The 26,807-nt window shown below is 39.3% G+C and overlaps 1 protein-coding gene across 2 annotated transcripts in view; it reads right to left on the reverse strand.

Annotated features, from left to right (window-relative positions):
* Positions 1–26,807, reverse strand: part of sdccag8 (SHH signaling and ciliogenesis regulator sdccag8) — a 426,566-nt gene that overhangs the window by 334,398 nt on the left and 65,361 nt on the right. For both annotated transcript variants that reach the window (XM_063055502.1, XM_063055503.1), the window contains exons 9-11: positions 16,308–16,446; positions 11,323–11,475; positions 3,572–3,706 (exon numbers count right to left, since the gene is read on the reverse strand). In XM_063055502.1, the coding sequence (XP_062911572.1) occupies positions 3,572–3,706; positions 11,323–11,475; positions 16,308–16,446 (427 nt within the window). The remainder of the gene's footprint in view (positions 1–3,571; positions 3,707–11,322; positions 11,476–16,307; positions 16,447–26,807) is intronic.

A 26,807-nucleotide genomic window follows, 5' to 3' on the forward strand; every position in this document is an offset into this window, starting at 1 on the left:
CTTCACAATCTACAGTATAACCTTGTGCCTTATTCCCCAGCTGCACCGCAGTCCCTCTGCACCTGTAACATTCTATTTTGCATTCTGTTTTTGTTTTACTTTGTACTACCTCAAAGCGCCATTGGAATGAATTGACCTGAATGAACAATTTGCAAGGCACAATAATAAACAAATTTACCAATTTAATTGACCAAAAGCACAAAGCTAGTCACGTGTTGTGATGAAACACTTGCTCTACATTTCCACCTCTCCAGGAGCCTCCCTTTATGCAGGGGATTGAAAGTTACAAGTGAGAGAATACTCTTACAAGATTTGCATTGAGCAGGAAAAGGTGATACTCTGTGGATCAGATCAAATTGAGAGCTAGGTGAAATATACTGCTTCATTGCCAGGATTGGAAAGGATTTGAGTTCTGCAAAGGTGATTGGCAGGAAAGGAGCAAGGAAAGCTAACTGCAGTGGAATTCTCCTCTTGATCAGATGCTTAAAACATGGTCTTGTCATAATCAACAGCATGTTTTGTCACACAAGCACCTACCAAAGTTCAATGCAACACTCTTGAATCAGGGACCAGCACCTGTTAGGTTGTACCAAGAGCCATGTCAGTGCCGTACATTTGCTGCTGACACCTCCCAGCTTCATGGACTGGGAATCAATTCCAAACTTCTTGTGGCCCATACGCATGTTTCCTTTCATTGGTTCCCCCAAGTGTTCTGGTTCCCTCCCAGATCTCAAAGATGTTCTGGTAGATTAAATGGCTTTTACAGACTGCTGTGAGTACGGATACATGAAAACTGAGTATGGATTATGACACGGTACTTTCCAGCTGGTATTCATTTACTTATGATTGAACTTAATAAGCATAGCCCCTCATGTTGCAATATTCTTTAATAATAATAATGACTGAATAAATAATACGAGGAATTATTGATTGAGAAGAGCAGTGCAATCAGGTATTTCTTGCAAGATGATACTTTTGGGAAATTTACCTGACTGTATTAATAGGATACTGTCAGTGGGAATGGTAAATGGATAACTGATATTGGAAATTAAAATGAATGTCAAGCACATTAACTCAATGAACATTAACTTTTGGGCCACAATACAACATTAAAATTTTCAGGTATATGAACAAATGATTCTAGCCGAAAGTAATGCACCTTTTGCATTCCCTCTAGTTCTTCATGCACTACTCTTAAATTGTTTTATAGAGATTAAACATCAAACATTAAAAATATATTAAAATTGCCTCAATGACAATTTGTTTGCTTTAATAAAGAGATAATTATAATAATTCTGCAACATTTTACTGATTCATCACTTAAAATTCATAAAGTAAAAGAATGAAACCTTTATAACAAGTGAAAATTTGCTCAACAAATAAAAACACAGGTCATTAATCAGTGGCTGAAGACACAAGATCATTAATCATTTGCTGAAAAACATTACAGTGGTATTCACTGAAATATTAATATCAATGGATTTTGACATAGCTCAATATAGCTATATAACCGATATGTGAAATGACATCTTTATCTACTTTTCCATGCAATTTATTGGCAAAAAAAATCTATTCTGAGGTAGTTTTCCACTCTAGAAACAAAAAGGATATCAGAAAACACTTTTAGGAGAAGCTGAACTCATGCAGCTCAAATTCACATTTTATTTCTTGTTATAAACACAGTCAATCCTCTAAAGTGGTTAGACTGCTCTAACAATTTCTTTCTAACTGGAACCAGGAGACTTCAACTATCAAACTGTAGCTTGTTATTCATCCTTCAGGCTTCACAGCATGCTCAGCCACCTCAAGGCTATTGTTACTGAGACAAAGAACGACACGTCAGTCGTGACTGTGGACCAGAATACATCGAAGACAAAAGACATTGCATGGAAATCATCAGCAAGCACAAAATAAATCATCTCTGCCCATCATTTCTCAAATGGCAATTGTCAGTTCAAGAGGGAAATGTGAAGTGCCTAATTATAATGTGCTAACTGCAACAGAAGAATAATGAAAATCAAATGGAATTGGGGAAAAGTCATTTGAAGAAGAAACATTTCAGAAGTGATCCAGACTATATTAAATTAACACTAGATTTTTGAAGCACTATGACAAAATATAATTCTAATACTGAAAATAAATGTTAGATGAAGTTTGAACAGATGATTCTGAAAGCCCTTGGGCAAGATCTTGATGGACCAGACCATCAAACTGAATCACAACACACTGTCTTCACATACCCTTGGGCCAGATGTGGTGGGCTACTCTTGCCAGACTATTGCATCCTTGAATCATGCAGCATTGTCAAAATGACTACTAAGTCATGGAGTGGTATACTACTGAGACTCCACTAAGAGAGCAGTCCAATATGCATTGATGAAATAATGGTGATGGAGCTTTACCTTCTGTCTGCTGAAGTCAACTCAGAGACACTTAAGAATTATTGAGATTGAAGTAAATAATTTAAAATGGTAATTAAAACCTAAGAGCACTGATTAATCTATAATGTTTATTAATAGACTTATATTTCCCAATTACTCCTAATCTACAAACCTAGAATCCCCAATAAATTCTGAAAATCACAAGGGTCTGACTGGCACAAGATCTAACAGACAATTCCCCAGCAAAATGCAGTAATTCCCAAATCTCTCCATAAATTTCAGATTTGCTTCAATCTGAATAACTGAATGGCAGCTGTTCCACCTGAAACTGCTAGCCTCGACCCAAGATTTTGGCCCTCAAGATAGGCGATGCAAGTTATGTGAATATACATTATGTGCAATTAAAGTGAATAAAACTATGAAAACAGATTTTTGAATTTTATAAGTCATTTAATATAAAAGCTTAAAAATAATGAATTTACACTGGTTAATGCCTAGGCTAGTACTTTGGGGCACCCTGTCACAGCTGCTCAATCAGTTCTGCCCTTTTGCCATAAATAACTTACTTTCTTCCTGCTTGCCTGTATTTTATTTTTATAGAATGGGGGCACACACACAAAAGTATACCAATACTTTTCACAAGGAGACATGTGAAGAATAATATCAAATTGTGCATCACTTGACCACAGTGGGTGAGCAAAGGTGATTTTAACAAATTTTGAATTATTTATCAAAAAATAAACAAGGTACATAATTTATCTCTGTGTGAATACTTATCAAGTAGAATACAAGTTGGACCCAGTACAAGGGAATCCACAAGAAATGAAATTCACTCAATTCTGATGAAAGGTCATTCATCTGAAATGCTAACTGCTCTTCTCCTCTCGATATCCTGACGTTATAATATTTTCAGTATCTCAGGCTAAGATTCTTCATCAGGATCTTTTACCAATTTTCATTATTTTCCATTTTATTTCAGATTTCCAACATCTGCTGGTTTATAGTTTCTCAATGCAAAACAATTCCAGTTCACTCGGTTACAATGAATAATATTCCCAAGGGTAAATGGATGCAAGAGAGATTGACCCTACAATACCGCAGTATATATTTACTTACAAACATTCAACCAGCAAAGACTACAATGATAGGATTATCATGTTACCAACTCCAGATAACTTTTAACTTTATACCTTATTAACTTCCATCTCGGTTTGTTTTAGTTGCTTCCGAGTTGCTTCCAATTGGCTGCATGCTGAATCCTTCTCTCTTATCAGCTTCTGTAACTGACCTTCAAGACGTGCAACATTCTCTGACAAACAGCTCACCTGTAAATAAACAGTGTAACATAAATGTTATTTATTAGCATGTGCTGCTCACAGTTGTTATTCCAGATCTGACCAACTTTTATACATACAAATATATATATATTTTTAAAAATGTGGGCATGTGGCCAAGTGGTTAAGGCATTGGACTAGCGACCTGAAGGTCGTGAGTTCGAGCCTCAGCCGAGGCAACGTGTTGTGTCCTTGAGCAAGGCACTTAATCACACATTGCACTGTGACGACACTGGTAGCAAGCTGTATGGGTCCTAATGCTCTTCCCTTGGACAACATTTGTGTCGTGGAGAGGGGAGACTTGCAGCGTGGGCAACTGCTGGTCTTCCATACAACCTTGTCCAGGCCTGCGCCCTGGAGAGTGAAGACTTTCCAGGCGCAGATCCATGGTCTCGCAAGACTAACGGATGCCTTTATTTTTAAAAATCCAGTGGGCATAAACACCTTGCTACTGAGAAATACAGGAGGAGAATAACCTGACAAAGGGTCTCGGCCCGAAATGTCGACTGTACCTCTTCCTAGAGATGCTGCCTGGCCTGCTGCGTTCACCAGCAACTTTAATGTGTGTTGCTAGGAGAATAACCAGACTGGTTCAAGCTGACAGGAAGGCAACAATAACTCAAATAACCATGCATTACAACAGTGCTGTGCAGAAGAGCATCCCTAAATGCACAACACGTCAAACCTTAAAGTAGATGGGCTACAGCAGTAGAAGACCACCAACATGCCCTCTGTTGACACTTTATTAGGTACAGGAGGTACAGCACCTAATAAAGTGGCCACTGAGTATATATAGTCAGAAAGAATGTCGTTGACAACAAAGAAAAAAAGTTATCTTAATCTTCCATTGTTATAAAATAAGTTTATTTGAAGTACAACAAAATCCCTACTGTGAAGTACCAGTGTACTTCTAAAACACTCAGCCTGAGTCTATGCACACCCTACCTGTGGAGCCCAGGCTCCTGATCTACTGATAGAAAATACTACGGTGATATAATTACATAGCAAACATGATTTACCGTGATATATCCCCTGGGGGATTTATAAAAAAGGGAACCAAACGAAACGTAGACTCCTGTTGTGAACTCTCCAGCAACTTGCTTGTACATCAATAGCAATCAAAAGTTGGCAAGCAGCCCTGCAAATAATTATAGCAGCACAAGTGGAACAGAGAGTAGGAAGTATGAATCTCGATTGGATAGAGTATGGCTCACTGCAAAACTGGCAAACAAATAATCTTTTGAGTGTTTTCTCACAGATTTAGAGTGGCAACCAGACTCTCACTAATTCAACAGTCAGCCTGGATTCTCAACGAGGGCAGAAAAAATCTCCAGAATAGGCCTGTGAGTTTAGAGATGAAAGTGACAATCTGCTTAAATCAGACAGAGCTTAGATGGTTTGTTTTTATTTTCACAAGTTACAGTCTGTGGAAAATAATGCTAAGGACACCATTGAGGAATGCATTGGAGGGGTCTGGTCCACAATGACAACTTAAAAGTACAAAAGATACTTCAATAAAGAACAATGTTGACAGCTCTGAGACACGAGAAAAAAAATCATTAATTATACAAAGGCTAGGATTTCTTAAGTTAATAGCCTGAATACCAGTGAAAGCATCATGTGGGTAAGACGGACACCATGGCAGCATAGCAATTAGTGCAATGCTATTACAGCTGGGGTGTTCCAGAGTTCAGAGTTCATTTCCAGCACTGTTCTGTAAAGAGTCTCTGTGCACCTTCCCCATAGAATGCGTGCATTTTCTCTGTGTCTTCCAGTTTCCTCCCACAGTCCGCAGCGTACTGGGTAGGTTAATTGGTCATTGTAAACTGTCCCGTGATTATGTTAGGGTTAATCGGATTTGTCAGGGGTTGCTGGGATGGCATAGTTCGATGTGCCGAAAGGGCCTACTCCACACTGTATCGCTAAATAAATAAATACAAAACATAATAAATGGCACCACCAACCAACAGTGACATGTTGCAGACAGCTCACAAAACTACAAAGATACTCTCCTTCTTAACTGCAATCGAGTGCAGCCTGCAATTTCCTTTTTAAGGATGTACTTTTGAGCGGACTAAACAATCTGGCATTTCTGCGGTCTCTCGGGAATTCGGTGAACTAGAGTCCCGAGAGTGAGGCCATTGCTAGGGTTGTACGCTACAGCAATGCCTCAGGGCATAAGTCAAACTCAATGGTTGCCTCCAATACTCCAGGCTGACTAGAAAATCGAGCAAGATTCAAATCATCAAGGATGAGAATGGATAATGAACAGGTGCTCAGCACCATTGCCCTGCACTTGACTGGTCTCCATCTCTTCTCACTACCACCATCATGCCACACTGACAGGTTTGAGAGCAGTTGTTGCCCTGCAGCCATCAGGCTCCTGGTCGGGTTTCACCCCTCTCAGCTCTGAACGGGCTCTGCAGCTGTGGATTCTCTTTCAGGAACTCTGCAGTTTTTGTTTACATTTTAGAAAACTATTTGCATAATTTTATCAAGGTGCTTCAGCGCTGAACTAGCTCAGCAGCTGTGGACTCACATTCAGTGATTCTCCAGTTAATATTCTGTGAGATATTTGCTTGCTTTTATATTGTTTGCAAATTTGTTCTTTTTTCCCCCCACATATTCGATGTTTGACGGTCTTTTGTTGTGTGAGTTTTTTTAAAATGGTTCTATTGTGTTTCTTTGTTTTGAGGCTGCCGGCAAGAAGATGAATCTCTTTGTTGTATGCAGTATATATACACTTAGATAACTCTGGACAACAATTTTTTTTGGAAGTGTTGCTACCTCAGAAATTTTCTTTTTGTTTATGATAGACAGCCTGAAGCTGAACACAAATATAATTTCAGATTACTTGTATCATGTAGGAATGTGGAGAATCAAAAAATTAAATTTATTGAATATAATATAATTGAATATAATTGCATAAAGGTGCTAATGCTTTGCAATAGTTCACCTAAGCTAAAAATGTTTTGTTGATGATTTTCATTTGTACTCAGTGTCTGAGGCTTCTCACTTAAGTGTCCATCAATAATCAGCCAGCATTGATGGATTCCAGTTGCTCTGATAGTTTTTCCATGACCGCAATGTCCTGGTGAAACCTTTCACCGTGCTCATTACAGACAGCATCAAGATTTGCAGTGAAGAAATCTAACTGGAAGTGCAAAAGATGAATCTTTTCTGACATGTTGCATTTCATGGTTTTGTATGCTTGAAGCATGTTGTCAACCAGCTGTACATAGTTTGGTGCTCTGTAGTTGCCAAGAAAATTTTCAACAATATCCTTGAATGCCTTCCATACAATTTGCTCCTGTCCCACTAGAAGTTCTTTGAATTGCCTGTCATTGATGGCCTGTTTGATTTGTGGACCAATCTTTCCTTAATCTTGGCTTCAGTTATTCTGGGAAACATCTATTCAAATATCGACATCCTTTACGGAAAGTTATAGAGTTTCTAAAACCTGTGGTGCCATGCAGCATCCGTCCTGCCTAAGCATACACAGGCATGCCTGGACAAGATAGAAAACCTTTCAGCTTACATTGTGGGTAACATTTTAACTGACTTGAATTATGAATTGAATTTACAAATATAAACGATTTTTAAAACTGGTGCTTAATAGGGAAATTTCATTGTGATTATCATGATCAGCAGCCCAAAATCCATAGGATACATCCAAAAGTATTCAGGAAGCAAAATCCTTGTTATCCAATATAATAAATGTACTTTGAACTTCGTATGTGTTCAATATTCCTTCTCTACTATTGTAGTGGAAGCATTAAAGTATATATTATCCACACAGTGCAACGTCAAAGCCAAAACAGCAACAAAACTCACTTTTTTTTTGAAGAGTAATAAATTAATTTGAGGTGATATTTAATTTTATAACATCTTGTAAATTGAACAAATGCTATACTGATCATCGTACATCAATAAGTATCTTATTTCTCCAGCAGATGACACCACAGTACAGTTACAACTAAATTTAGGGGGTATCAGCCAGAGAATAGTCAGTGCAATAAAAACTGGATGTTTGTCAACAAACAGATTTTGGAATAAGCACCTTAAAAGCTGAACAAACATTTGTAGTGTGAGAAGAAAACAGATGTATCTCATGCATCAGACTTGATCTTTCATATTAAATATTCTCTTTCCTTAATATTTTGATTTCATTGATTAATACAAGAATTAGTAAAATGAATGGTGCTTTATAATCCTGTTTCTCCAGGGTTGTCAGATTGTCTTCAGCATCATATTTAAATAAAAGACAGCATTTGGATATGAGCTGATATGTTTCAAATAACACTTGGCACAAACATGCCAAATAATGACTATTTCTGTCAAAAGCAATCAGGTCTGCCATTACCAGTTTGCTTAGTGTGACCATTGACCAGAAACCCAACTGGATCAGCCACTTAAATACAGTAGCTATAAGGGCTGGGTGTCCTGCAGTAAGCCACTGACCTCTGACACCCTAGGCTTTTAGAAAGTAATTAGGAAGAGAAAGGAGAAAGATGGAATATTTACAGAATCAGTTGGACACAGGTAGTTCATAAAAATGAGCAGCGTGGGATACAGGAACTATAAGTTTGGTGGCAGTGGATGGGAAGTCTTCAGAGTTGATGATGTAGGAGACAACGACCTAATGGTCCTGAGTGGGGTTTATCAGCTTTCTGGAGGAAAGCAACTATTATGGAGCTTGATGCCATCCAAGACAAGGCAAACTCTTATTTTTAGACAGTGATCTCCCAATTTCAGATACTGTACTCCAGAAAAGGGAAAAGTCATTCCAGCATCCATGTTGTCAAGTCCCTTCAACACTTGAGTGTAAAGGTTCATTCTGCTTTTTCATTCTTTCCAAATAAAAAAAAATCCCCATCCCAGAAATAAACTTGCTCACCTCCTGTCACAAGCTGGTCCTTTTGCTAGGGAGACACAAAGTGTATGTAATACTCCAGATGTGGAGTTCTCCATCTCACTTCATTCACTTAGAGTGAGACATCTTTACTCGACTGCAAAAGCATTTGAGCACTCAATGCATACATTATATTTGCTTTTTTGAATTTATACTGCACTCTAACTTGCAGTATTTCATACCAAGGCCCCAATGACCACAGACATCTTTCAAACTCTCAATATTTAGAAACTTATTCTGCCTTTCTGCCAAAATGGATGACTGTACATTTTTTCATATTATATTTTATCTGTCATGTCTTTACACATTTCCTTAGCCTACCTATATCCCTCTGAAACATCTCCTCACAAGGCACACTACCAGCAAACATTGTATCAACAAACCTGGATACATTAATGTGGCCCTTTCACCCAAATCAATACAGTCATGACACTTGGGGTTAATAGGAACCTGGCTGCAATACATCGATGTAGTCATAAAGGCGGCAAGACAGTGGCTATACTTTATTAGGCGTTTTGATGAGATTTGGCATGTCAACAAATACACCCAAAAACTCCTATAGTTGTACTGTGGAGAGCATTCTGACAGGCTGCATCACTGTCTGGTATGGAGGGATACTGCACAGGACCGAAAGAAGCTGCAGAAGGTTGTAAGTCTAGTCAGCTCCATCTTGGGCACTAGTCTACAAAGTGCCCAGGGCATCTTAAGGGAGTAGTGTCTCAGAAAGGCAGCGTTCATTATTAAGGACCTCCAGCACCCAGAGCATGCCCTTTTCTCACTGTTACCATCAGGTAGGAGATACAGAAACCTGAAGGCACACACTCAGCGATTCAGGAACAGCTTCTTCCCCTCTGCCATCTGATTCCTGAATGGACATTGAATCTTTGGACACTACCTCACTCTTTTTTTTAAATATACAGTATTTCTATTTTTTTGCACATTTTTAATAGTCTATTTAATATACGTAACTGATTTACTTGTTTATTTATTATGTTTTATTTTACTTATTATTATTACTTTTTTTCTCTCTCTGCTAGATATGCATTGCATTGAACTGCTGCTGCTAAGTAAACAAATTTCACATCACATGCTGGTGATAATAAACCTGATTCTGATTCCTACTTGAAATTGGATAGCCCACAGATGGAGAGTATTCTGCATGGAGGTCAGTGACTAGTGATGTTCATAGGGATTTGGTCTGGGACTCCTGCTCTTTGTGACTTACATAAATGACTTGGATGAGGAAGCAGAGAAGGGTGGTTTAGTAAGTTTGCGGATGATTGTGTGGCTAAGTACAGCTCCAACACCATATACAAGTTCGCTAATGACACCACTGCTGTGGGCCAAATCAAAGGTGATAATGAATCAGCATACAGGAGGGAGATTGAAAGTTTGGCTGAGTGGTGTCATAACAGCAACTTCTCAAAGTTAACAAGACCAAAGAACTGATTATAGACTTCAGAAGAGGGAAACCAAAGGTCCATGAACCAGTACTCATTGAAAGATCAGAGAAGGAGAAGGTTAGTAACCTTACATTCCTGGGTGTCATTATCTCAGAGCAGCTGTCTTGAACACATCATATAAATGTAATTGCCAAGGAAGCACAGCAGTGCCACTACTTCCTTTGGAGTCTGCAGAGATTCAGCATGACATCAAAAACCTTGACAAACTTCTATAAATGTGTGGTGGAAAGTGTGTTGATCGGCTGCATTATGGCCTGGTATGGGAACACCAATGCCTTTGAGCAGAAAATCCTACAAAAGGTAGCGGATTTGGCTCAGAACATCATGGGTAAAGCCCTCCCAACCACTAATGAAAACTACATGAAATGTTGCTGTAGAAAAGCAGCACCCACCATCAAAGATCCTCACCACCCAGGCAATGCTCTTTTCTTACTGCTGCCATCAGGCAGAAGGTACAGGTGCCCCAGGACTTCCACAATCAGATTCATGAACAGTTACTACCCCTCAACCAGAGGATAACTACATTCAATCTATTTCTGGTGTTTCCATAACCAATTATCTCACTATAAAGACCATTTATCTTGTTATTTCATGCTCTCATTGCTATTTATTTATATTTGTATTTGCACTTTCACAGTTTGTTGTTCATTGATCCTGTTTACAGTTACTGTTCTATAGATTTGCTGAGTATGTCCACAGGGGGAAAAAAATCTCAGGCTTGTATGTGGTGACATGCAAATACTCTGATAATAAATTTTACTTTGAACTCTTTCTGATACAAAGATTGAAGGTGTTGTGGATAGTATAGAATGTTGTCGTAGGTTACAACAGGACAAATAGTAAGCATCTTCATTGCTGTGCTTCTAAGCTACAGGAGTTTGCAGCAAGAACAAAGCTTATCCCTTGACACAACACCACTTTAGTTGGTGATAATATAAACTGGTGTCAATAAAATTGCTGTGAAGTAAATTCCATTCATCAGCCATCACCCCCACCTACTGGACATAGTTGAAATAGCACCTTGCAATATTTTGCAAGGTTATTGATTTGCATATAATTAAATCCCACATTTCCCATTATTTCACTTTCTGCTAGTGAAATAAAATTTGTTCATGGACTATAATATCAAAAAAAAGGTGAGGATTTTAGTGAGGATTTATGAAGGTGGGAGAATCATGCATCCAGCTAATCATGGTTTATGAATATTAAGTAGTAGCATTTGCCTTTCATACCTTTGATGCCAACTCTTCTCTCTCTTTCCTCATTTCTTCCTGTACAACTTTCTTGGCAATTGCGATTTTTTCTTGCTGGTAAGCTAGTTCCCTTTCTAGCCCCTCTTTCTGGCGCATCAGCTCGCTCTTCAGCTGCTCACAGTGGACCACAGCCTAAAGAAAAAGAAAAGCAAGCTGCGATTTGAAGCTAAACAGAACATGACAAGCTCATAGATTATCGCATAGCTCTTTGGTTTGGGAGTGGAGCCAGACTGCAGAGTCATGAGAGGTCCAAACTGTAAATGGTCTCGAGTTCCCAAAACACTGAACCGTTAAATTTACAGCCTTGTTTCTATGTTAAAAAAAATGTTTGTAAAGTGACGCCAGGTAGGTTGGCACATGGTGTACTTTCTGTACTCCATGGAAACAGCTTCACATGTACCATAAAAGATAATTTTACCTTGGGAAAGAAACATTTTGTCTGTCATATACATTAGCATTTCTCAATAAGACATTGGAGACGTTACATTGATAAATACTGCCCTTGACTAATTCTGAAATAATATTTTGGGACAACTGAAAAATAGTCAGCTATTGCGATTACAGCTGTATTTTAAAAGCAGTTCAAAATGCACAAAACCACCTTCACTTTAAGAATTATGCGTGAAATCATACAGAACTTAACATTGAACTAAAATTGTGCTCATAATAATGGAAGCCTGTGTCAGAAAGTAGTCAAGGCAGTCTATATATAATTAATGTGGCATGAAACAGGCCATTTGGCTCATCGATCTTATTCTACCCTTTTTCTTAAGAATACGCCAGATCTACTTTCACTCCTCTCAAATCTTTTAATGTTAGGGTGATGGTTAGCTTAATGTTATTACAGTGCCAATGACCTGGGTTCAATTTCTGTCACTGTCTGTGAGAAGTTTGTACGTTCTCTCTGTGATCACGTGGGCTTCCTCTGAGTGCTCTGTTTTCCTCCCACACTCCAAAGAAGTATGTGTTAGTTGGTCAAATGGGTGTAATCGCACAGAATGGGCTCATTGGGCCAGAAGGACCTGTTACTGTTACCTGAAATTAACCAATAGCTTATTGAAGTGATAACAATGCTAAATGGACTGAGGGGGAAATGAAGCCAAGGGTTCCTAACAGAATATTTGAAGTGCAAATGCTTTAAACCATACAATGTATGTATTTATTTTCTTTACATGAGCTAAAAGCTCAAAGCAAAGTCTCATGCATGTGTTCCTTACAAATGATATGCTAAATTGGTAAACAGATCATTGCTCATACAAGACATTCAACAGAACCTGCATGGACAAAAATATAAATAACTCAATATATAAGTTTGCTGATGACACAACAATTGTAGGCCGTATCTCGGGTAATGATGAGTTTGAGTACAGAGAGGAAATTAAGAGCCTGGTGGTATGGTGCAAAGACAATAACCTATCCCTCAACGTCAGTAAGACGAAGGAATTGGTTGTTGACTTCAGAAGGAGTAGCGGACCGCACGACCCAATTTACATCGGTGCTGCGCAAGTGGAAGAGGTCAAAAGCTTTAAGTTCCTCAGGGTCAATATCACAAATCCTGACTTGGTCCAACCAAGCAGAGTTAACTGCCAAGAAGGCCCACCAACGCCTTTACTTCCTAAGAAAACTAAAGAAATTTGGCCTGTCCTCTAAAATCCTCACTAATTTTTATAGATGCACCGTAGAAAGCATTCTTCTAGGGTGCATCACAACCTGGTATGAAAGTTGTCCTGTCCAAGACCGAAAGAAGCTGCAGAAGATTGTGAACACGGCGCAGCACATCACACAAACCAATCTTCCATCCTTGGACTCACTTTACACCGCACGCTGTTGGAGCAGTGCTGCCAGGATAATCAAGGACACGACCCACCCAACCAACACAGTTTTCGTCCCTCTTCCCTCCAGGAGAAGGCTCAGGAGCTTGAAGACTCATACGGCCAGATTTGGGAACAGCTTCTTTCCAACTGTGATAAGACTGCTGAACGGATCCTGACCTGGATCTGGGCCGTACCCTCCAAATATCCAGACCTGCCTCTCGTTTTTTTTTGCACCACCTTACTTTCCATTTGCTATTTATGATTTATAATTTAAATTTTTAATGTTTAATCATTTTTACTATTTTTAATATTTAATATTTGTAATCCAGGGAGCAGAAAGCACAGAATCAAATATCGCTGTGATGATTGTACGTTCTACTATCAATTGTTTGGCAACAATAAAGTATAAAGTATCATTGACATCAAAATTTGATGAATTAAGTAAATCTGGAATAAGCTTGTACAAATGGGTAGCACGGTACCGTAGTGGCTAGCGTGATGCTATTACAGTGCCAGCGACCTGAGTTCAATTTCAGTGTTAGAAGTTTGTACACTTTACTAGTGACCACGCTGGTTTTCTCAGGGTGGTTTAGTTGCCTCCCACATTCCAAAGACATATGGCTTAGGAAGTTAGTTGAGTATAATTGGGCAGTGTGGGCTCATTGGGCTAGAAAGGCCAGTTACATTGTGTATCTCTAAATAGAAAAAAATTAAAGAAAATAATGGTAGCCAAGTTTTTTTTTAAAAAGTCCATCTGCTTCACTAATGTTCTTTATGGGACTATGTATAACCTCATTACTTTCAAGACACAAAAGTATGATCAATTCATAGTTGCCTTCTAAAATGACACAGCAAAACCACACCAGAAAAATGAGAAATAAAACCATATGGACCACCTGGCAAGACCGAAGAGCTGGAGAACTAGTTGTAACAAAGTTATAAGCAACTCATTTATTTCCATAAAAGTTTAACTTGAGCCCTGCCTGTCTCTCACAGACATATAATAGTAGGAGTACAGAAATAGGACCTTCAGCCCAACAACAAGTACCTAACTATACTGATCCAACTTATCAGCATTTGGTCCTTCTGTACCTTGGTGATTCAAGCACTCATACAGTGGGTGGAGGTCGGAGATTCCAAACATGCACTGGGTGAAAAAAAATCTTTCCTCAGATCCTCTCTAAACCTCTCACCTCTTACCCTAAACCTATGCCCAAAACTACCTTTGTTATGAAGTAAAGATTCCTATTATCTATGTAATCTGTGCACCCCATAATTTGGTATATCTCTATCAGGTTCTCCATCAGCCTCCTCTGTTTCAAGGAAAACAAACCCATCTTATGCAACTTCATATCTGAAATGCACCAGCCCTTGCAACGGAATGGTGAATCTCCTCTGCCCATCGTGCAGTGTAATCATGGTAGAGTCTGGGAATGTTGATCAGTGCAGGGTTGGTGCAGATGCATGATGGACTTGGGTTGTTGGGCCTGTTTCTATAGTGAAAAGCAACAAGCTGCAAATACTGGAGACTTGAAAGAAGAAAAGAAAATCACAATCAGGTTTACTACCACTGACATATATTGTGAAGCTAGCTGTTTTGTGGCAGCAGTACATTGCAATACATTAAAAATATTACTGTTAAGTTACGATAGATAAATAAATAGTGCAAAAGAAGAAAAGTGACGTAGCGTTCATGGGCCATTCAGAATTCTGATGGTGGAGGCGAAGAAAGTGTTCCTGAAACTTTTGAGCGTGTGTCTTCAGGCTCATGTGCTTCCTCCCTGAATGTGGTAATGAGAAGGCAACGTGCCCCAGGTGGTGCCGATCCTCAATGATAGATGCTGACATCTTGAGGCACTGCCTTTTGAGGAGGTCCTTGGTGGCCAGAAGGGTTGTGCCCATGATGGAGCAGGGTGAGCCTACAACCCCTTGTAGCCTCTTGTGATGTTGCACATGAGAACCTTCATACCAGGTGTTGATGCAACCAGTTAGAATGCACTCCACGGTACCTCTGTAGAAATTTGTTCGTCTTCGGTGACATATCAAATCTCCTCAAACTCCTAATGAAACAGAGCTGCATTGATGCAGTAGACCCAGCAGTACTTGTGGCTTTTCATCAGAACAAGTTGCGTTGGAAATTGACCTGCCAGATTTTGACCCAGCAGTGAAGGAACAAGGATGTTTCTCCAAATCAGTACCAGGTGCAACTTGGAACAAACCAACAGAGGAGAGTGAAACAAGAGACTGCAGATGCTGAGATTTGGAGCAATAAGCAATCTACTGGATGAATTAGCGGGTCAAACAGGGCTTCAACCCAGAACATCAACAATTCCTGTTCGATCCACTGGGTTCCTCCAGCAGACCATTTATTGTCACAGATGGTAATGTTCCCTTGTGCCTACTGATCTCATTAATGGATTTACAAGGTGCTCATGGGACAGCATGGGCAGGTAATTTTGTAGCCATTTCAGATGTAGCAACCGTGCACCACTGGTAGAGGAATATATGTTTAGGTTGAATGGATCAACCTAATCAATAGTACTGCAGTTCAAGAAAGTAGATGACATTTATTTATGCAAAGACAATTGGAGATAAATACTAAATGCTTGCAGCACCAGAAACATGAACATCTGATGAATGAATAATAAGGAAATAATTTGCACAAAGCAAGTATAATAAATTGCACTGAGAAAATGTTAAAATCACCTGTTGCTAGGTGACACTAGTCAAATCTGAGATTATGAGGCTCTCTATGAATGTGGTATTCTCTGTTGACTGTCCAGAGGAGCAGATTACTTATCTCAATGAGTATTGTACTCTGATTTGTCATCTGCAGAGCTACATACATGTAAAAATTGAGGGACTAATCATTATATAAACATGCAGATCACTTGCATTAGAGGCTTTAATAGACTGCAGTTTTGTTTTGAAAGCATTTTCACACTTTGTGATTCCAAAACTGATCAGCATTTACAAGTTTCCATCAAAGTAATTTGCCAGTTAACACCACCTCCTTTCAGGTATTTGAACACAGTAAGACATGTTACTGAGAAAAGTTGTTTTTGTTGTTATCTGCAAGAAGTCCATGTCTCTATCCCTCACGGAGGAGGACAGCATGACACAGTTGGTCAACATGCTTTTATTTATTACCTGTATTTTCTCCAAATTAGCTTCTTCTGCTATCTCTGTAGACCGTTTCACCTGCTGATATGCAGAATTTTCCCTGGCCTGCATTTCAGAAAGAGAGCTTCGCATATTTGACAGCATGCACATCAGTTCATCTCTTTCCCTGCACAAAAGAAAATTAAATCAACAATTAAAGTATAATTTGCAACTAAGTATTATTGTAAGAGGCACTCAAAGTACAAAAACAATTTTCTGTTTGGTTAGGAAACAAATACGTCTTTGCAAATACAATACAGTCATAATTACTATTTCTGGAAATAAGGGTAGACCGTGTCACCATTTGACAAACTGGTATTGAAATATGGGAAGTCAGATGGTTTCAGGCTCGTTAGAGTTTTCACAAGGAACTGTATACCATGTTTAAAAACTAGATTTCCAGAAATCCTTCAATAAGTTCCAGTATGAAAAGTTTCCCAGTATCATTTAATTTCAGCTGTTTCTCAAAATCAAGAAGCAGCTGGAATTCACTGGCCTGGATTTTGCCAACAGTACACCACAGAGGTGTGACTCACATTCAGGACACGTGAATAACCCCAGAATCATTTAACCTAATGGCCAAGCTGCTTTGGACTTCTGCTAAACTTCCCAAAGAATGAACAGGATTTTGATGAGCTATCCCAATGCTTATCCAGAGGTATCTATTCCAATTCCATGCTTTGTTAAAAGTCCAACTAGTTCAATTGAATGGGGAAGGAAGGTAAGAATTTAAATTATATTTTAATTAACCCTTTCCAGTTCACTTATCACTCAAATCAGTCCACTGATGATGCTATAGCCTCTGTACTCCACAGTCCTGTCCCACCCGAAAAATGGTGCCTAATATGCCCAGATGCTGTTTATTGACCAGCTCAGCATTTACTCTGCCCATCCCTCAGAAGCTGCTGGATAAACTGTTTTTGTTGGGTTTTGACACCTCTCTGTAAAACTGGATCTTAGATTTCTTGATAGAAAGATCAGTCAGTCCATGCTGGCAGCAAGATCTCTCGCTCCATCGTGCTGAGCACCAGTGGCTGCCAACAACCGCCCCCCCCCCCACCGGGCTGTGTGCGCTGCTTGCTGCTGACGCATGACTGCACTGCTAGATCCAGTTCAAATCATCAAGGTCGCTGATGGCACAACGATAATGAGATAGTGTACAGAGATGAGGTAATGCGGTTGGTAGAATGGTGTGAGCACAACAACTTGAGCCAATGTGGACAAGATCAAAGAGAACTTTAGGAAGGTGCAGGCTGGCCACTCCCCACTGCACATAAATGGCTCCTCCGTGAAGAGAGTTAGGAGCACCAAATTTCTGGCAGTACACATAATGGACGACATCACCTGATGCCTCAACACCACTTCCCTTAGTCAAAAAGCACAGCAGTGTCTCCAATTCCTGAGCAGATTGAAGGCGCGCAAATGAGCAAGAATCACCACTCCTCTAACACCATTCTAACCATTTTTTTTAAAACAGGAGCACCATTCTGATCAACTGCATAACCATCTGGTATGGGAATTGCAGGGCATCTGATCACAAGGCCCTACAAAAGATTACGAGGACTGCTGAGAGAATCGTTGGGAATTCCCTTCCACCCATCCCGGATATTTATCAGGAGGGCTGCATACGCAGGGATCTTAGTATTGTCAATAATCTATCCCATCTGTCCAACAATCTCTTTGACCCACCTACCATCAGGCAGCAAGTATTGTAGCATTAGATCAAAGACTGCTAGGATAGGAAACAGCTTCTCCCCCCCAGGCCCCGAGAATACTGAACTCTCTGCCACCACCCTGGTCTCATTGCTTGTGAAGCGCCAATAGCATTCTGCTATTTACAATAAATTAACTTGTGTTGTAAATGCACCTGACTTGTTAATTTATTTGTGGTAATATTACTTTGTGTTGTGTGTGAATTATACAGTTGTGCAGCTTGGTTTGGTGGAATGCTGTTTCGTTTGGTGGTGTACAGGTATATAGTTGAATGACAGCTCACTTGAACTTGAGATTTCACTATGATAGTATCTCTTGGAATGACTTATTTATTTAACACCTTGGCTGTAAAATTGGTGGAAGTACTTCACCAGAGACCTTCAGAAAATCAAAGAAAAAGATTGAGGACTGGTGTGTGTTTTAATTTACCCTTGCTGAAGTCCACAATGAGGGATCAGCAGTTGAAAGTGTGAGTAGTTTCAAGTTCCTGGGCTGTAACACCTCAGAGGATCTATTCTGATGCCAACACACCGATGAAATCATGAAGGTTGCATAAAAGAGGAGATTCAGCAGAGTCTCTTTCAAATTTCTAGATGTGAAATGGTGAGCATTCTGACTGATTGTATCACAACTTAATACAGAAGCACGAATGCACAGGCCTGTAATAGGCTGCAGACAGTTACAAACTCGGTCAGTTCCATTGTAGGCACAAGCCTTACCACCATTAACAATACCTTCAATAGGGGGTGCCTGAAGATGGCATTCATCACTAAAGATATTTACCATTTGGACATGCCCTCTTCAAATTACTACCATAAGGGATGAGGTTCAGAAGCCTTAAGACTCACAGTCAATAATTCAGAAACTGTTCCTTCCCCTCTGTCAGATTTTGAAATGATTTATGAATCCTTGACCAATATTCAGGAATTCATCTTCTAATCTGAATAAATATGCCATAGTTGTCACCACTTCATCAAGGCCTGTGTGGATGAGTGTGTGCCTTTGAGGACATACTGGGCGAACCCAAATCAAAAGATGTGGATGAACCAGTAGTCTGCTGAGCAGTAGCACAGCGGCATTCAGACTGGTGAGCCAGAACTCTACAAGAAGTACAGGTAAGATCTCCAAAAGGCATTCAGACTGGTGAGCCAGAACTCTACAAGAAGTACAGGTAAGATCTCCAAAAGGCTACTTTAAGAACAATAAAACAATTCTGATTGAAACTATAGAAGGAATCAGATGCACGCCAGCTCTGGCAGGGTTTGCAGGCCATTACTTCCTGCAAAGTAAAACATAACATCATGAATGGCTGTGTTGCTTCGCTCCCAGATGAGCTCAAAGCTTTTTATGCACACTTAAAAAGCAAATAAAACTACACCTGTACGAATCCCTGTAGCATCAGGTGACCTTGCAATCTGTCTCAGAAGATATTTCAAAAAGTTTCAACCCTTCCAAGGTGCCAGGCCCTGATGGTGTACCTGGTAGAGCAAAAAAAATCTGTGCAAACTATCTAGTAGGAGTGTTCAAAGATATCTTCAAACTTGCGCTGCTGCAATGCGAGGTTCCCACCTATTTGAAAAGTGCAACAACCGTATCAGCACCCAGGAGCATAGTGAGCTGTCTCAGTGACCATCACCCAATTACACTCACATCTACTGTGAAGTGCTTTGAGAGGCTGGTCATGGCCAGATTCAACTCATACCCAAGCAGGGACCTGGACCCTCTGCAATTTGCCTATTGTCACATGAGGTCTAGAACACATGCAATCTCACTGGCTCTTCACTCTCCATCTGGCCAATAGCAATACTAGCTCAGCATTCAACATAATCATACCCTCAGTTCTAATTTACGAGCTCAAAAACCTGGGCCTCTGTACCTCCCTCTGCAATTGGATCCTCAACTTCCTCACCAAGAAACCTCAGTCAGTGCAGATCAAAAATAACATCTTCTCACTGACAATCAACACTAGCACACCTCAAAGTTGCGTGCTTAGCCCACAGTTCTACTCTCTCTACACCCACAGCTATGTGGCTCGGTACAGCTCAGACACTACCTATAAGTTTGCCGATGAAACAACTATTGTTGGCAGAATTTCAGATGGCGTCGAGGTGATGCACAGGAGCGAGATACTAGTTGAGCAGTGTTGCAACAAAAAGCTTGCACTCAACGTAAGTAAGACCAAGGAATTGATTGTGGAATTCAGGGAGAAGTAGCCGAAGGAACACGCACCTGCCTTCATCAAGTGATCAGCGGTGAAAAAGGTGAACTGTTTCAAATTCCTGGGCTTCGACATCTCTGAAGATCTATCCTGGCACCAACATATTGATACAATACAAAGGCAGCAGATCGGCTATATTTCATTAGGAGTTTGAGGACACTCGGTATGTCACCAACGACAACAGCGAATCCCTACAGGTGTACCGTGGAGAGAATTCTAACTGGTTGCATCACTGTATCGTATGGAGGCGCCACTGCACAGGATCAAAAAAGATTGCAGGAAGTTGTAAACTCAGCCAGCTCTATCATGGGCACTAGCCTCCCCAGCATTGAGGACATCTTCAAAAGGTGATGCCTCAAGGTGGCATCGTTCATGGAAAGACACCCGTCACCCAGGACATGCCCTCTTCTCATTGCTACCACCGAGGTGGCACAGGAGCCCGAAGATGCTCAAAGTTTCAGGAACAAATTCTTGCCCTCCACCATCAGAGTTCTGAATGCACATGAACACTACCTCACTATTTTTCCCACTCTTTTTGAACTACTATAAATACATATACACACATATACATATATTGTATACATATACATACACATATACACACACACACTTCTTGTAATTTATAGATTTCATTATGTCTTGTAATGTACTGCTGCCGGAAAACAACAAATTTCACGACATATGCTAGTGATACTAAACCCTATTCTTAATCTGATATATTTGTACTAATAGCCTTTCCCAGCAGGGGGAGATGTATGAAATGGGTTACTTCATTCTTAAATACAAACTGTGACATAATTACAGATGGGTACTGCGTGGAAGGAAGCAGTTCAGCCTACACAGACTGTAAGCATGAGCAATCCAACTAGTCCCACTTCCTGTTTTTCTCCCCATAGTCTTTCAAATATTTTCCTTTCACGTACTTTCACAATTACCTTTTTGATTGAATCCGCCTTAATTTCTGCTGGCAGTATGGAGTTTAACCAATTACAACATAAAAGAGACACTTCACTTTGTCATTTAGACTATCATTCATACCCTCTCATTTGTGATGCTTTCACCAATAAGTTTTCCCTTGTCTGCTTTTTGTACGTTTGTACATCTTTCTTGATTTTAAACTCTGATTCTCTCAGTTAATTATTGACTGAAGTCAATTGAGATGAAATTAAAGCATTTAAAATCAAGAATGATTGACAAAATAGAGGACAGAGAGAATAATTTCCTTTTGTGTGACTACTCTAAAGCATATGATACAATTTCCCAAAATTGATTTCAGTCCCATTTGGCTTGGAACCAAATCTAGCAAAGCTTCCTTCGGCATTGTGCCTGAAGAGTGCTGGTCAAGAAAATTATCTGGAACACAGTTTAGAAATCCTGACTTCTCTTTGCTCCTTATATTATTACTCTCACAGATAGACTGTTATAACACTGTTATAACCTTTTGCAAGTTCAGTTACTTCCCCGCAACTTACTCCTCCATGCCCCACTAGATGGCACTTAGAGAACACTCCCAATAAGATACCATCTTACCATCTCAACTGTTTCTTAATTCCAACCAGATACATTCTGTCCTTGACTGCTCCAAGACATCTCCCCTTAATTCATACTACCATCCACCAGTGTCCTTTGGCTTTTCATCCTCTCCCACCTTTCCTGAGTACTTTTATTGAGGTATATTTAGTACTCAATAGTGCGATCTGCTGAATTAATATAAACTCATTGAACAAAGGATATCTGTTGCCAATCACAATGGAAATCTCTTTATTTATTTAGTGATACAGCATGGAACAGACCCTTCTGGCCCAACAAACTGTGCCACACAGCAACCCACCTATTTAATACTAGTCTAATCACAGGACAATTTACAATGACCAATTAACCTACTAATCAGAGTGTCTTTGGAAGATGGGAGGAAACCAGAGCACCCAGACAGTCACGGGGATAACATAAAAACGCTAGAATTGAACTCCAAACTCCGACTCCCCAAGCTGTAATAATGTGCTAACTGCTACACTACCGCGGCAACTCTCAAAGGCAGACAACTGAGCTACTGGTCTTGATATTTTATTATTAAATCTAAATATGAATATCCATAGTTCCTCATTTTGGGGATAATCAGTCCCCTAAATGAGGAACTTACTTTTCCCACAGTAGGCATCCTGCTATTCCCATAAAGTGCTACTTGAACCAGTATAACATAGGCAACAGGTCAGACATTAAAGTCACCCTTTTGCAGCTTGAATACACCTTAATCACAACTTTAGCTGACCACCCTTATTGCAGCAGGGAATTTTTGTTGAATTTTAAACAGCAGCTGAAAATGATAGCTACCAGTTTAGTTCTGATTGGAGAAGTGTGCCAGGACAATTTTACACTGGAGTAACCAGATGTTGGTGTGAGAACAGATATTCATATGTTTGCTAGTAAAATACAAACTAATAAGAGATTTGTTTTTAAAGATATGCTTTCAGCTGTTCAAACAATCAAAAATACCAATGTGACTTAGGTAACATGTAGGCCAGAATATATATGCCATATCCCCATAAAAACTTTGGACACTGCTTGAAATGTTTAATTTTAGCTCGAAATTTATATCCTGGATCAAACTGTTATAATCATTCTCCTGTGGCCTCGGTCCGTACTAACTCTCTAAGCTCACCTTTTTTCCCTCTTTTTCGAGGTACTCGACAAGGTTGTCCTCTTAGTCCTTTATTATTTGATATTGCATTAGAACCTCTTGCAATTGCCATTCGAGAATCTCCAAATATTACTGGGATAACTCGGGGCTTAAAATCCCATAAAATATCACTCTATGCTGATGACTTACTTTTATATATTTCTAATCCTCAAAAATCCATCCCTGCTGTTTTAGAGTTATTAGCACAATTTAGTCTCTTTTCAGGTTATAAATTAAATCTTAGTAAGAGTGAACTTTTCCCGATTAATAATCAACTTCCCTTATATCATAACTTTCCATTTAAATTGATTAATAATTATTTTTCATATCTTGGGATTAAAATTACTTGTAAACACAAAGATTTATTTAAGATTAACTTTTTACCCTTAATTGACCATATTATTCAACTTTCATCTAAATGGTTTCCTTTATATTTAACTTTGATTGGTCATATTAATGCAGTTAAGATGTTTATTCTGCCAAAATTTTTATATATATTTCAGGCATTACCGATTTTTGTTCCAAAATCTTTTTTTGATAAAGTTAACTCAAAAAGTTCTTCATTTATTGGCAAAATAAAAACCCGAGACTGGGTAAAATACATTTACAGAAAGCTAAGAGAGATGGAGGTTTAGCATTACCTAACTTTAGATTCTATTATTGGGTAATTAATATTTGACATATGAAATTTTGGTTACTTGACCAGGATATACTATCCATTCCTAAATGGGTAGCATTGGAATTACAATCTGTTCAGGGCTATACACTTGGCTCTATTTTAGGTTCCTCTCTTCCTTTTGATTTGAAACGCCTCAAACAGTTATCTAACCCGATAGTTAAATATACCTTACGTATTTGGTTTCAATTCAGAAAATTGTTTGATCTTAACCAATTTGGGCTAGCGATTCCTATTTTAGGTAACATATTTTTTCCTCCCTCTTTTACGGATCGTGCTTTTCAAATTTGGAAGACTAAGGGTATTTCACGGTTTTTGGATTTATTTTTAGATGGTCCCCTTATGTCTTTTGAACAATTATCTAATAAATATAATTTATCAAGAATACATTTTTTTAGATATCTACAAGTTAGAAATTTCCTAAGTACTATACTTTCTTCCTTTCCAATGCTTCCTCCTACATACATTTTAGATACTATAATTAACCTTAATCCATGTCAGAAAGGTGCATCGGCTATGATTTATAATATTATTATGAAACTTAGGAAAGCTCCATTTGATAAGATTAGGGTAGATTGGGAACAGGAATTGGGTTCTATCATTTCCGTGGATGACTGGGGGCAGATTTTACAATTAGTCAATACTTCCTCTATCTGTGCTAAACATTCCCTAATTCAATTTAAAGTTGTTCATAGAGCTCATATGTCCAAAGATAAATTAGCTCGTTTTTATTCTCATATTAATCCTTTTTGTGATAGATGTCCGGGGCAGATAGCCTCTTTAACTCATATGTTTTGGTCTTGTCCTACTCTGGAAACTTTTTAGAGAAACATTTTTAATATTATCTCAAAGGTATTGAATATAGATATCTCTCCTCACCCTATTACTGCTATCTTTGGACTACCTAAAATTTCCAGTAATCTTTCTCTTTCAGCCCGTAGAATGATTGCATTTCTTACTTTAATGGCGAAAGGATGTATCTTACAACATTGGAAAGAGCTTAATGCTCCAATCACCTTTTTTTGGTTTTCTCAGACGATATTATGCTTGAATTTGGAGAAAATTAGAAGCAATCTTTATGATTCCTCACTTAAATTTGAACAGACCTGGAGATCTTTTATTCAATATTTTCATTTAATGTAATTTTTTTTCTTCTCTTTTTTGCTCCATATTTATACACCCTTCTTGTTTTTTTTTTACTGTTTTTAATGGAGGTCGGGTTTGAGGACGTGATTTTAAGTTCTTTAACTCTACTTGGTTCCAAGTTAGCCCATTGCTTTGCTTTGCTTTTAGTTTAGTTACACGGTGGGGTTTTTTTGGGGGTTTTTTTTTTCCTTTTCTCTATTGATATATATATATATATATATATATATATATATATATATATATAAATTAGTATTCTATTATGTTACCTTAGTATGTTATGTTTAAATTACATTGTTCGTATCACTTTTTTTTCTGTATTAATATCTCTTGTAATTTTATTATATTCTAACAGTGTATTAGTGCCTATATGGCTTACCTTTTCGTATACTTATTCAATAAAAAGATTTAAAAAGAAAGAAAAGAAAACTTTGGACACAAGAGATTCTACAGATGCTGGAAAATGTGGAGCAAAACACACAGACCTTCCCCAATGTTCCAATGAAGGGTTTTGGCCTGAAAAGCTCTCTGTTCAGATGCTGCCTGTCTTGCTCAGTTCCCCCAACATTCAATATGTGTTACCCATGGAATTTTCATTAGTTTATTTACTCAGAACTTTAGAATTTAGAATTTTTGCCATGAAAACTAATCAAAAAGCATTTATTCTGATTTAGGATAAAACTTGGTTGAATGGAAAATAGTTGAGGGGGATAAAGAGGGGTTTTAATTATGACCAAATCTCAGAAAATGGGAAAACGCAATTGCTGAACACAGGCAGGTAGGAATCAGAATCAGATCAGGTTTAATAACACTGGTATACGTTGTGAAATTTGTTGTTTAATGGCAGCAGTAAATTGCAATACATTATAATAATAAACTCTAAATTAAAATCAGTTACAATGACAAAATAATATCTTTTAAAAGAATTAAATTAACTACAAAATAATCTACAGATGCTGTTGTCAAAGGAACATGCACAATGTGCTGGAGGAACTCAGCAGGTCAGTCAGCATCAGTTGAAAAGACTAGTTGACGTTTCGGGCCGAAACCCTTCGTCAGGACTGAAGGAAGAACTTTGGGGAGGGTTTGAAGAATGCTGGTAGTTGAAAAAAACAGTAATTTGAAAGACAAAGGGGTGGGGGAGGGGAAGCAGGGAGGTGATTGGCAGGAGAACAATGTGCAGTAGTAGAAGGAGGCGGAACTATGAGGGTGATCAATGATGCCCTCACCCGCATCTCCTCCATTTCCCGCACTTCAGCCCTCACCCCATCTTCCTGCCACCACAACAGGGACAGAGTTCCCCTTGTCCTCACTTACCACCCCACCAGCCTCCGGATCCAACACATTATCCTCCGCAACTTCCGCCACCTTCAACAGGACCCCACCACTAAGCACATCTTTCCCTCTCTACCTCTCTCCGCTTTCCGCAGGGATCAATCCCTCCGCGACTCACTTATCCGCACGTCCATCCCCACGGATCTCCCACCCGGCACTTATCCCTGTAAGCGTACGTGCTACACCTGTCCCTACACCTCCTCTCTTGCCACCATTCAGGGCCCCAAACAGTCCTTCCAGGTGAGGCAACACTTCACTTGCGAATCTGTTGGGGTCATCTACTGCACCCGGTGCTCCTGGTGCGGCCTCCTCTACATCAGTGAAACCTGACACAGATTGGGGGACCGCTTTGTCGAGCACCTCCACTCCGTCCGCTACAACAGACAGGATCTCCTGGTAGCCACCCACTTCAACTCTGCTTCCCATTCCCATTCAGATATCTCCATACATGGCCTCCTCTACTGCCATGATGAGGCTAAACTCAGGTTGGAGGAGCAACACCTCATATACCGTCTAGGTAGTCTCCAGCCCCTTGGTATGAACATAGAGTTCTCCAACTTCAGGAAATTCCCTCCCCCTCTCTTCCTCTATCCCTATTTCACATCACCTCCCTCATAGTTCCGCCTCCTTCTACTACTGCGCATTGTTCTCCTGCCAATCACCTCCCTGCTTCCCCTCCCCCACCCCTTTGTCTTTCAAATTACTGTTTTTTTCAACTACCAGCAT

This window comes from Mobula hypostoma, chromosome 8, assembly GCF_963921235.1.
Source record: "Mobula hypostoma chromosome 8, sMobHyp1.1, whole genome shotgun sequence".
NCBI lineage: Eukaryota > Metazoa > Chordata > Chondrichthyes > Myliobatiformes > Myliobatidae > Mobula > Mobula hypostoma.